We start from the raw sequence: 12580 nt of genomic DNA, 5'->3' as shown, positions 1-12580 counted from the left end.
ACATGCATTTATATATCCCTTTTCAAGATGATGGGCGTTAACATGGAGGTGGCCCATTTTACAAATTGTCAATCTTTTATTTTCATGATAACCGCAATGCTTTTAGAGATTGCTAAAAGCTTTTTTCGGCCCTTATGGAACTAACAGTATTTGTTAAATTTGTCAATGTTTTTTTTTTTTTTTACAATTAATTTCTCCCCATTATAGACTTATTATAGTCAGATATTTACATGTGTGTAATAGCCAAATTCACTATATGGAAAGGGTGCCTGCACTCTTGTGGCCATGTAGAGTATGTTTAAGTCAGAACAGCCCACTTTGTAGTCGGTATCATCCCTTATAGTGTTAATCGTAGCTTTAACCTGATCTCATTGAAGCTGAACATACATAGAAGGGCTCCGCCGTAGAGTCTGATGGAGATCCTGGTGGTGGTAAGCTCAAATATTAACTCATAGAGCTGGTTGGGGAAAGCCAGGGCCTACAACACAGTAAAGAAGGTCACATAATGTCTGTAATGTTATGGGACCTCTAGGGAGAGGCATTAAAGCTGCAAAAATTCCCTCAAGATGACAGCGAAACAAGAAATGTCAATTATAAATTCAAAAATTAAAAGCATTTCAAAAGTGTAGGGTCGGTACTGTCACTTTTGATCAATTTAATGCATCCTTACTAAATAAAAGTATTAATTTCTTTAAAAATATATTTTGTACAGCAGTGTAGCTAATTACAGAAAACACAATGAGCATTACTTTATTTTGGAGCATGAACTCTTAGATGAAGGCCAGAGCACCAGCCATTTTGATGTAACTGCTCACCATTAAGGATGTTGATGTGAACAGCACTGCAGAGATGAGGAGCCAAATCCTGCAGTGAGAAAATGAAAGACATTACACATCAAACCAACTGGCCTCTAATAAGACACAAATGAGCCACAATCAAAACCTTCAAGGATTGGCAAAAAAACAACACTGCAAAGAACACTGGAGCAATTAAATTAGTAGGGTGTCTGATGTCACACGTAAAGACAAGCTTGAAGTCTGATGTGAAGAGACTGATCGTGTCTAAAGTCTTACCGGAGACCAATGGGCTCACGTACAGCAAACTTCATCTCATTACCCAACATCTGACTGATCTGCAAAATGAGAATTTACCAATATTAGCATGTAGCATTTAGTCAGTTTACTAACGTCTTTTTATAAATGTAATAATTATAAGACACATTAAGATTTTACAATCTTTAAGCAGAGCAAGGTGGTGCACTAAAATACAGGCCCCTGGAAGGAAAATGTCAAATGTAGGAAAACAGGCCTGACTCAGAAAGTGGGATTATCAGATTTGCTGATAGCACAAGCCTGCCAAGACTGAATGGTCCATGCGGATGCCGTTTTATTTTGTGAAAATGGAAACTTTTGTGTAGCATCTGGAGGGACTAATAGGAAAGTTTGAGTTTTATTTTGATTTAATAGGTGTATTTTGACAGCAGGCTATGTGGTTTCACAATGATGGCTTTGTGTTCGTAATCCAGGCTGTGGGCCACAGGGGAGCACAGCTCCTTCAGACAGAATCAGACAAATACAGATAAGGATGTGGAAGGTGGTACATTATAATTCTTTGTTTGGGTAGCCTAACGCTCATCATTCTATAAGAGATTTTGCAAGAGAATCCTCTGTTTAAAAGCTTTAGAGGAAGCAACTCAAAATTATGCTCACCTAGGCTGCATTTATTTGATAGAAAATAAAGTAAAACGGCACTATTGTGAAATGTTATTACAATTTAAAATAACTGTTTTCTATTTTAATATATTTTAAAATGTAATTTACTCTGTGATGGCAAAGCTGAATTTTCAGCAGCCATTAATCCAGTCTTCAGTGTCACAATATTCTGATTTGGTGCTCAAGAAACATTCTTATTATATTGTCAATGCTGAAAACTGTTGTGCTGCTTAATGTGCTTGTGAAAACCATGCTAAAAAAAAATTCAGGAGTCTTTGGAACAGCATTTGAAATTGAAATACATCATAAACTCTTAAAATCTTAAACATCATAAACTCTTTCCTGTCACTTTTGATCAATTTAAAGGGTTAGTTCACCCAAAAATGAAATTTCATTATGTCATTAATTACTCACCCTCATGTCATTCCAAACCCGTAAGACCTTCGTTCATCTTTACCACTGTGGTCACGGTGGTCATCTTTACTACTTTTCTGGACCTTGAATGTGGTAACTATGTTGCTTTCTAAGGGGGATAAAAAAAACCTCTCGGATTTCATCAAAAATATCTTAATTTGTGTTCTGAAGATGAACGAAGGTCTTATGGGTTTGGAACGACATGAGGGTGAGTACTTAATGACAGAAATTTCATTTTTGGGTGAACTAACCCTTTAATGCATCTTTGCTGAATAAAAGTACTAATTTAATATAAAAAAATATATATATCTTTCTGACCCCAACAGTAGTGTACATTTTGCGGGCAAAAGGAAACAGGTGGTTAAGATAAGAAGGGCAACGGACCTGTTACTCAGCCTTGTCTAATACGCTAACTGGCCAATCCTACTCTGGAAATGCCATCTGGCATATTTACTAACAAACTTGCACTCTTTTCTAGCATTAGTTCTGGATAGTTAGCAGCATATGCCAGATGATGAAACCTGAAAGCATACTGAAAACCTTTTTGGTAACTATATATAATTGTACATTTAAATTCATGGTTAATATAGATGTTATCAGCAGCAGTGAAAGCACTAAAAGGAAATCTTGTCATATCCAGCAATACTGGGTGCCAGCTTAGCAAAGGGTCAAATGTGCAGTAGGAAATTAGTAGGCAAATTTTACAGTAGCAATGTCCATTTACCTATCTTTGAAACACATAAACAGGCATTTCCCTTACTTTGATGTGCTTATTAAATTAGCACAATAATGTTACCTCGCTCTTTTCCATTTCCATCTCAAAATTATGTACGTGGCTTCCAAGCCTAAAAAAATAACACACCCTAATGGCCATTAAACATGCAGGCTCTCTCTTTCTTCTCTCACCCTAAAAGAGAGAGATCTATCCATCTTCCTCTCCGCCTAAAAGCCTCAGCAGCATGGGTAATTTAGTGTTGATGAAAACCTGATCCGATTCTGATGGGAAGCTGAACACTTGGCTAAAGGTCATTTTATAGGGGGAAGCAAGAAAGTGATGGAAGGTGAGCGGAAGATAATTTTGAAAATTGACTACTGTGGCCTGCAAAACATGGTCCTGATCAGTGAAAACATGTGGACTGCATGTAATTGTAATTTCTAAAGTCCTAAATGCATGTTTCTTGTTGTAGTAGGCCACTTTAAGGAAAAAAAGGAGTGTATCTGTGTGCCCTAGTACACGGGTGTGTGTCACAGCGACTGTTTTAGCCTCTCAGGAGCACATAAATAGTAATGGCTTAGAGTAAAACGAGCCATTTTTGTTTTGTAAAGGTTCCTTTCTATAGGTTTTGCTTTTTGTAATATTTAGACAATTTTACACACATTTTACATTTTACACACCAGAACACTTACTACAATTCATTCAAATGATATTGCCAAACCTGTATACTAGCCTTTGTGAAGACTTGATGAACAAATGCTGCTGTATTTACCCAGTAAACAGCAGTAGCTAGTATGGCAGGCCATCGATTACTCTCAGGAGAAATGTGCTCGCAGAGATATAGTGTTCAGAAAGCATGTCACACCGAGAAACAAGAGCATGTCATGTTCTATTGAGACCACCACTCAATCGACACCTCGCTCTGGTTGTTTCTGGGGGGATTAACACATCTCGACAACTGCTGGGAACAGGGAGTACTCTGTTTTCTCATAAGACCTGTAATGGCAGATGATACAACAGTAGGGGTGTAACGGATCGTATTGATCCAGACCTGGCCACACGGTTTGGCACGCATGTGATTAATGGATTAATTGCAGCGTTCAGCCATCATAGTGAAAGTTTATCATCTGCACATTTTAAGCGATTTAAACAATTCAAGTGTTAGTCTGGTTGTTCGATGAGAAAGAGATGAAATGTAGTTGCAATAAACGCTTTCAGGATCCGTACAATTGTAGCAGCAGATGACTATTATTTTGTTGCGCGGAACTGAGAAACAACTGATGACGGCATGGTTCGATATTTGGTTGGAAAGGGCCATTTCATTCCCACCCACATGTAGAGATCGAATATTCAAGCTGTTAAGCCAATAAGGTACAGTTTTCAAATTTTTCTGCTTTTAATATTACAGTTTTTCACAATTGCTAAGACACATTTCTTGAAACCTTCACCCATTTTCTCACAACATTAAATACAGAGCCAAATCTTCAAACTACACTCACAAAACCACTGACTCTTCTGGCAAAATCAAACAATCGGCTCAAAACCATTTCACCTGTTCTCAAAATCAAACAAAGCTTACACAAATCATACACACATCAGTCAAACACTACAAATTATTCATTAGACACTACAAAAAAAAAAATGGAGAACACAGCATCCAGAGCATGAGGTTACAGAAAAAAATGTAGCCTATATTGCATACAGTAAACAAAATTTGCAATTACGTAAAAAAGTATAGTAATCGCTTAGTAAAGTAAATATATTGTATACTGTATGTATTTTGCAAGTATAGTATTGTATCAAATATTGTATAGTACTGAATGTCTGTATATTCAGCGCTTGCATACTGTAAAAATACAGTAGCCTAAATGCAAAAGCCTAAAAGGTTAAATAAAAAGCATGTTACAGTACACTCAAACAATTTATAAACTACAAAATCAAGGTCAATGAAAGATTCATTCTGCCTCAGCATCACATCTTTGTGTTGGGTCCAGCCTGAGGACTTTAATCCGTTGCACCCCTTCTACCCAGTATGTTCATCTGACCACAGGATCGCAGCCACTGCTTGTTTGAGTGACAAACTAATGGAGAAATTAAACAGAGTACTTCGAATACACCACACCCCACATTAAGTTCTATGATAAACAGAAAAATCAATATCATGAGTGTGCAAGTCTTCAAAAAGTAATGGAAGAGCAAAATCATTTTCTACCACAAATAAATGTTTCAAGTTGCTCAGAAAAATTTTACACCCAAAAGATCTACTTTGATTTGTGAAACTGCTGATTTATTAATATAGAATCTCTTGAAAGCTCATGTGGAGCTGGATTCATGCATACATCTCCAGCCATTATGGTGCTAGCTGAGCCGTCTCTGTTGAAACAGAGGGTGATGGGCGACTGCCCCTTAATGGATGTTCTCTTTGATCTTTCTCTGTGACCCTACCCAAGGTTTGATGCACATTGCAGGGGCGGAAGGGCAGCTGTGTCTGAGTGCTGCCCATGTTTCATGTGGACTACCTCAAAGCCCCATGAGTTTTAATAGTGCTGAGCGTGAGACAGGCAGTCGTGCCAAAAAGCTCTCATTGCGTGTTATTCATGGTCGGGATGTACGAGTAAATTATCAGGAAATTTTAATTCTGAAGTGAACTAATCCTTTAAGTTTGCTTATAGGCTTGTTATACTACCGGTTTTGAGGGACAATAGAGAATTAAATTTTATATTGGATTAAAGGAGAAACATTACGAATGAAACTTACTTGACACTTGAACAGTTGCAACTTACTAACGAAGAGAATACATTTAAAGTTGACTAGTCGGTTGCAAATATTTCTGTTTAAATGTTAATGAAATTAGTCGTTGCGCACATCTTGAATTCATAGTGGTGCAACATGACTGCACACTCAGGATGAGCGTATGGGGCCAATTAGTGTCCTAGAGCTGAGCTGGCGTTTCACACTGTGCCACAACACATCTAGTCAGCCACCTCTCCCATAGCAGGTGTGTTCCTAATGCACAATGATTTTGTGGTTTGTGTGTGATGTATTCCTACCTCCCATAAAGCAAGAGAGCTCTGTATGCAATATATTCTATTATTTATGTATTCCTTTCAACAGAAATATATAAATGATAAACAGCAGCTTCTCTATTCGATCAGAAAAAAAACATACAGTCAGCTAGAATAAAATTTTATAATATTTCATTTATATATTATTTAAGTAATAATAAAAAAAAATTTTACTTAATAGAATATGATATTAATTATTAATATTATTATTAATAACAATATATTATTATTATTATTATTATTATTTCTAAATGAATAAATCAATCAATCAAATTAAATACTTTTGATTGTGGTTGCTGCTGAATGAAGAAATAAATGAATGAGATATATATACAGTCAAACCAAAATTTATTCAGACACCTTGAACATTTTATTCATTAATACAGTTTATTCACTATAGTTTAAAACATGGTAAAATATGACAAGATCTCAGAGTTAAACTGCGTCAGAAAATATTAATCTTGATAGGTTGTTTGCACATGACGAAATTGCTGCAGCGCAAAATGCAGCTGGAGGGCAGGGAGTGGTTTTTCTATATAGGAATCCTATCACAAACTCAAAATTCCTGTGTTTTGCGTCATTTATGGTTGCTCAAATCTATCAAACCGAGAAACCACAAGGAGCTTTTATCGTTTACGTAACTTGGTTGAATATTCACATTCTTCATGGTATCATTTGCAGGGAAAATATATATTATCATGATCATTTGGTGTTTTCACTTAAGTTTTGTGGAATTCCGTTCACAATGTTGATCTGGTTACCGTGAAAACAGTGTCACGCTCTACTGCTTCAGCCATCATATGGTAGAAAATGTCCAAATAAAAAATGTGTTCAACAAGCTGACAGAAGTCGATCCATTTCTTTGTTGGAAGGGTGTAAATGTAACTGTAGTTTTAATGTTGTCTTTGTAAATATTCACTTTCCCATACGGCCACGGAGGAGAATCAGAGGGTCACATTCAGCAGACAGACACCGACACACTGTATTTTTTTTGTATTTATTTCAACAAATGACAACCAAAATCAAACCAGAAGCTTGTGAACAGTTTTGAAGCGGCTGCGTCCAAGTTATAATCATTCACAAGCTGGGTGAGAGTTATACTCGCAGATGTAATGTTAATTATTAAACCAAAACAAAATACAAAACTTTCAAAAACACTCAGCTATGTGATTATTTTATTGAGTGATAGGGAGTGGGTTCAATCAGTGACATTATTAGATTTAATATATGGCGTCTCCCCGTCACTTCCTCAACCTGCTTCCTTTAATGTGTTTTTACACGTAGAGAAGGCGAAAATTGTATTACACCGTCCAGTTTTTTCCCTGAACGATGATGTGAGCTCCAGTTGCAATTCTTAATTCAGCATAAATATCCTACAATGGCGATATTTTTCACAATCACGACAGAAAATCAAAATACTGCCCTTAACGTCACTAGCAGAAAAGCAGCACAATATAAACAAATCAGACTAACGTTAGACCTGAACACGGCGTGATGGCAGCTTCACATTCTCTACATCTACAGCCTCGATGGCAGTCAAGTCTTTCAATTCAGTAGAAAAATCACTCCTCTTCATAACATAAGGATCAAGTCCAACATATGTTGTGATTTTCTGTTTATACCTTTCTAAACCAGCACAGTACTAACTTTTCTCCATCTCTTCCATTCTAATTTTCACTGCTTGCCCTCCACCTGAATTTCGCGCGTCACCAGAACCACGTGATTGCAAACAGCCTATTATGTAAGATAACACTTAAGCAAAACATGGTCAGGTCAAAGTGTCTGAATAATTTTTGGTTCCAAATGTTTATAAATTTTACTGGTAGTCCACTGTATGAAGAATTTTTGGGTATATTATGTCACAGTTTATTAGTTCCTCACTTACATAAATGAACTATAGTGTCCTGCACCCACTAGTAAAAATATATCAAAAATATCAAACATTTTTGGTTTGACTGTATATATATATACACACACACACTTCACGTAGCACTAATAATCTGAAAACCCCTAAAAGGCATACGACTTAGACAACATACAAAAAATAAAAAATAAAAAAAATCAGGGAAACACTGCCTGGAGAAAAAAAAGAAGCTTTTTTACATGAATAGCCGGTATTGAGGTCAATTATGAAAAAGACTAATGCAGGCAGGTGGGACGTTACCTTTGACCTGTGCACCTCTCCGTCATCATCCTCCCCGCCGACACCCAGAACCTTGCGGGACTTCAGGCGACTCACAAGATCAGTCTGACTGTGCTTCTTCATAAGAGGTGGCGGTGTGGAGGCCATGGCAGCAGAGGAAAGCAGGCACTTGAATGAGCTGGAAGAGGGACTGAAAAAGAGATAATACATCAGCAGGAGCACTTTGTCAGAACTGTTTGTGCCTAGCATTCCAGTTATGGACAGAAAAAAAAAAATATTCACAACCAGTAATATGCAGGGTTTGTGAAATTTAACAACAGCATGTCATTCTGTTTCACATCTGTGACTATAAGCTATCAAGTGAGACTAAACAAAACAAGACAGCAGTAGGAATATAAACATTGCAGTGTGTGACCTACTGAAACGAGTCTACATACTCCCACAAACCTGCACACACAGACATTCAGAGGAAACTGTGTTAGCTGAATAGGGATATACTTAAAACATTTTTAAAGATTGTAAAGAAAGCAACATCAAGGTTGATGAATTTATGTATGTGTGTAGAACTCAACAGATTTCCCTTCCAATGCCCTTCATTCACAAAATTCCACATATTCCCTGTTTCTTTCATTTTTGTTCTATACACTATCATTCAAAAGTTTGGGATTGGTAAGAGTTTTTGTTTTAAAAATGTTTTTGAAATATTGTTCATATGCTCACCAAGCTTAAATTAATTTGATCAAAAATACACTAAAACTGCAACATTGTGAAATATTATTATATTATAATTATTATCTGTTTTAATATATTTAAAAACATAATTTATTCAAGTGATGGCAAATCTGAATTACTCCAGTCTTCAGTGTCACATGATCCTTCAGAAATCATGCTGATTTGGTGCTCAAGAAACATTTATTATTATTATCAATGTTGAAAACAGTTGTGCTGCTTAATATTTTTGTGAAAACTGTGATACATTTTTGGCATTCTTCGATGAATAGAAAGTTAAAAAGAACAGCATTTATTTGAAATAGAAAAAAATGTCTTTAATGTGTCAATTTAATGTTTCCTGAATAAATCAACTGCATTTAACACATAATTTAATCACATAAAAATTTCAATATTCAAACAATGGCATAAATATTGGGTTATTTTTAGAAGCAAACACAAAAGGATGCAGCGATGACCTTGTGACATGACTGCATAAGTGTTTACTGTCAATGAGCTTTGAACAGCTTTAAGGAATTCAATTTTTTTTAGGTGGGAAAAACAACACATAATATGTCTCATCAGTAACAGGAAATGTTATTATGTACTGTATATGTTTTTATCCTTCTGTGTGGATAATTTAGACTTGAAATTACCTGACATGCCTCAGGGCACGAAATACCCTTTCAAAGAGGTTCAAAGACAGCAATTTTTTTGCACAGAAGGGAACAGGACATGTTTCTCTGATATCTTGTGCAGACTGCTTATTGAACAACCCAAAGCCTGTCTAATCTAATTGATTAGCTTGGTGTTAATGAATAGAGCTTGATTCATGACAGCAGCTACCTCATGCTGATCCTAGGTCTTCAGTCCTCGATCTAATGAGGACAAAAAGCACAAACTAATGCTGCTCAACATATTGTGAGACTAGACGCTGCTTACTGCTAAAAGATTAACTGATGTTGCGGAAGGAGAGCAGCCCCAAAGAGTCTGCAGGGTTTGAACTGATGTTCTATTCCATTACTCGACTCATTCCCATTAGACAACTAACTAAGGCAGCTAATAAAAAAGAGAGAGAAAAACCGCAGGCACTTGCCAAAACAGACCACAAATTTACTTTATTGAGGCATTTAACCAACAGCTGCCAGTACTAAATAGCTTTTTTTTTTCTTTTTTTTTTAAATATAAAAAAGATAAATGCTGAAATCTAAACAGTGTATTAATGCTTTTGTAAACGCTATTAACAAAGTCTCTAAAAAGATATAAAACCTTTAAAATCTACTGACATCATGAAAGGCTTTTGGCTTTAACTCTATGAGAACATTTATACATTCACTCACATAATTGGTTCTAACTACATATGAAACAAAAATACTGCTTTTGGTGGCAAATTTTAATGTTTTGTTATAAACTTATTAAAGGCACAATATGTAAGATTTTTGGATTAACATATCCAAAAACCACTAGAACAGTGTTATATATTTTGTTGTCTTGTGTACTTACATTATCCCAAATGTTTCCAAGAATGTTTACATCCAGAGAAATAATTTTAACCAGGACACGGACCATGTCCGCATTATCCTCGATTTCTGGTTTTATTTTGTAGAATCCATGGAAACAACAAGGGCGCTTTAATATATTATGTGTTTTATCAGACAGGTGAGCAACTGTTTAGATACATTTATCAACAGAAAACTAATCATTGTTATATAGCTCAACACAGCAAGTCTTATTGCTCAAATTATTTGCCTTATTGCTCGTTTTTTATTTATTTACAGAGAGTACAATATTTTACCATGGCTAATATAGATCTAGCTTACTGCAGTGTGCAACAAGTGTCTCATAGTAGCTGCCGAACAAATGCACAGAGTAGCATTATAACAACTTTCAACACACTCAAATGTATCTAATATGACAAAACAGCACTGCGTTACCCCACATACACATGACCAGAAGAAGCAGAAGCGCTTGTCTGCGGCATAATAAAAGCTCCACTGCTCTCGAGCCGTGTCATGTGTCGCGCTTGTCTCTCACTAGCAATCGCTCCAGCGGCCTCGTTCCACTCCAACAGTTTTCAGCCACACCCTGCTTCTTACTACAGTAATGTTAATAAATCTTTAATACATTAGCTCATCCATGAATATGATTTTTGCCCGAGTCTCGTCGGATTCTTTTCCACCGGCTGTAGACGTGAAGACAACACCTCCCATGATTTCACGAAATCAAGGCATCATCAAGCTACGCCTTTGTTTTGAATAAGCGACCTCTAGAGGCGAAAACGACATAGTGTGCCTTTAAATGGCTCTAGTAAAAGTCTGTAATAGTCTTTTACATAGAATTACAAATCTGCAATGTTCCAGGATAGTATGCTAATACTAAACGATAGAACATAGTGACAAAAAGTCATCAAGCACACTGAAATATCAAATCATGTTCAGTAAGAATGCGGATGTTACTGAATCACAAGTATTTTTCAGTATAGGCCTATATCGTAATAGTAAACCCAAAAACAATAATCATGTAAATCTTTCTTTTAAAAATATTTTTTACAATGCAGAATCAAATCAATCCACCAAAATATTGTCACAAATGAACACTGTGCTAGACACTACGCAGATTAATATCTGTTTCTCTAACTGTCATCATGCATCATCATTACATACAAAATGATGTGACAATGAATGAGAAAAAAATATTTATTTTATATTTTCATCCTTTCTATCAGTACGCTTTTCTGAATCATTATAGCCTACATTTCAGTCCCAGCTGCGCAAGAAAACCAGAAATGACACCTAAATTTCACCACCTGCTTATTTCACAGCAGTTATTATTTTGATATTTGGACCCTTCAGCCTGAGAACCCTAAACAGAGAAACTCAAAAACCCTCCAGGCTACACAACACAGCACTATTATCAATGTAGATCGTAAACTGTCTGCTTCATCCGTTTTTATTCGCAATCTGCCATCCATGACAGCTCATCCAATTGTTCTTCAATCTCATATCATTATCTTCACAGCAAACATTAAGTTGCTTCAGTTGCCTAGTAACACAAATGGTACGAACTTTGGGCCATTCATATGATCATAAATATATTCAAGGATCATGCCTCTCTAATCATTAATCAGCTATTTGAGGTTGGCTGTTATTAATGATGTGCCCTCTATTCAAATGGTGAGCATCTCATTTCCTCTATGTTATTGTCTTTACGTTCAAAGAGGGTTTTATGAAGCGCTCTGAGGGCAAACATTTTAATTCTTCATTAGCCGTGCGTTTACAATGTGTTGCTTAATCACGGCAAAACATTTGCCAACACATTTAAACTGTTTAAACTGACAACTGAAAAAAATGCACTACAATATTACTTCAATCAGGCTGCGAATTTGTCAATTTAGTTTGAAAGATGATAGGTATTTTGACTTGTTCACTTTTACAATATGGCCCCACAAATCATTTGGGAAAGGAGATGGATTTGTAAGATAATTGTATATAACAGATCTGAATGAGGGAGCAATAAACACTAAAATGTACCCACAACAAACTATTTAATCATCTATTTTGCTGACAGCACCAGAATAACAGAAATGATGATGAATCAGCCTGAAGGATGAAGCTCACTGACCTGATAATTTGGTGCAAGAACAACAAACAACCTCTCCTTAAAAATGAGGGTGAACATCTTTAAATTTCTCACATTCATTGAAAACAAAAGTCTCAAAGCAAAACCACAGCAAGCACAACCACTTGCTTTTTCAGAAGTACATTTCCCATGCATTTTCTCAATAAACATTTTGAATAAAACCATGCACTATTGTTCAAAAATT

At 36.0% G+C, this 12580-nt stretch overlaps 1 protein-coding gene across 1 annotated transcript in view; it reads right to left on the bottom strand.

Moving 5' to 3' along the window:
• The window catches only part of tp53i11a (tumor protein p53 inducible protein 11a), a 37285-nt gene that overhangs the window by 5848 nt on the left and 18857 nt on the right, over positions 1 to 12580 (bottom strand). The window contains exons 3-6 of the mRNA XM_051900894.1: positions 8071 to 8239; positions 1074 to 1132; positions 816 to 864; positions 388 to 478 (exon numbers count right to left, since the gene is read on the bottom strand). Of these exons, the coding sequence (XP_051756854.1) occupies positions 388 to 478; positions 816 to 864; positions 1074 to 1132; positions 8071 to 8196 (325 nt within the window). The 5' untranslated portion in view covers positions 8197 to 8239. The remainder of the gene's footprint in view (positions 1 to 387; positions 479 to 815; positions 865 to 1073; positions 1133 to 8070; positions 8240 to 12580) is intronic.

This window comes from Ctenopharyngodon idella, chromosome 7 (assembly GCF_019924925.1).
Source record: "Ctenopharyngodon idella isolate HZGC_01 chromosome 7, HZGC01, whole genome shotgun sequence".
Taxonomy (NCBI): Eukaryota; Metazoa; Chordata; class Actinopteri; order Cypriniformes; family Xenocyprididae; genus Ctenopharyngodon; species Ctenopharyngodon idella.
This window is presented reverse-complemented; position numbering and strand designations above follow the sequence as displayed.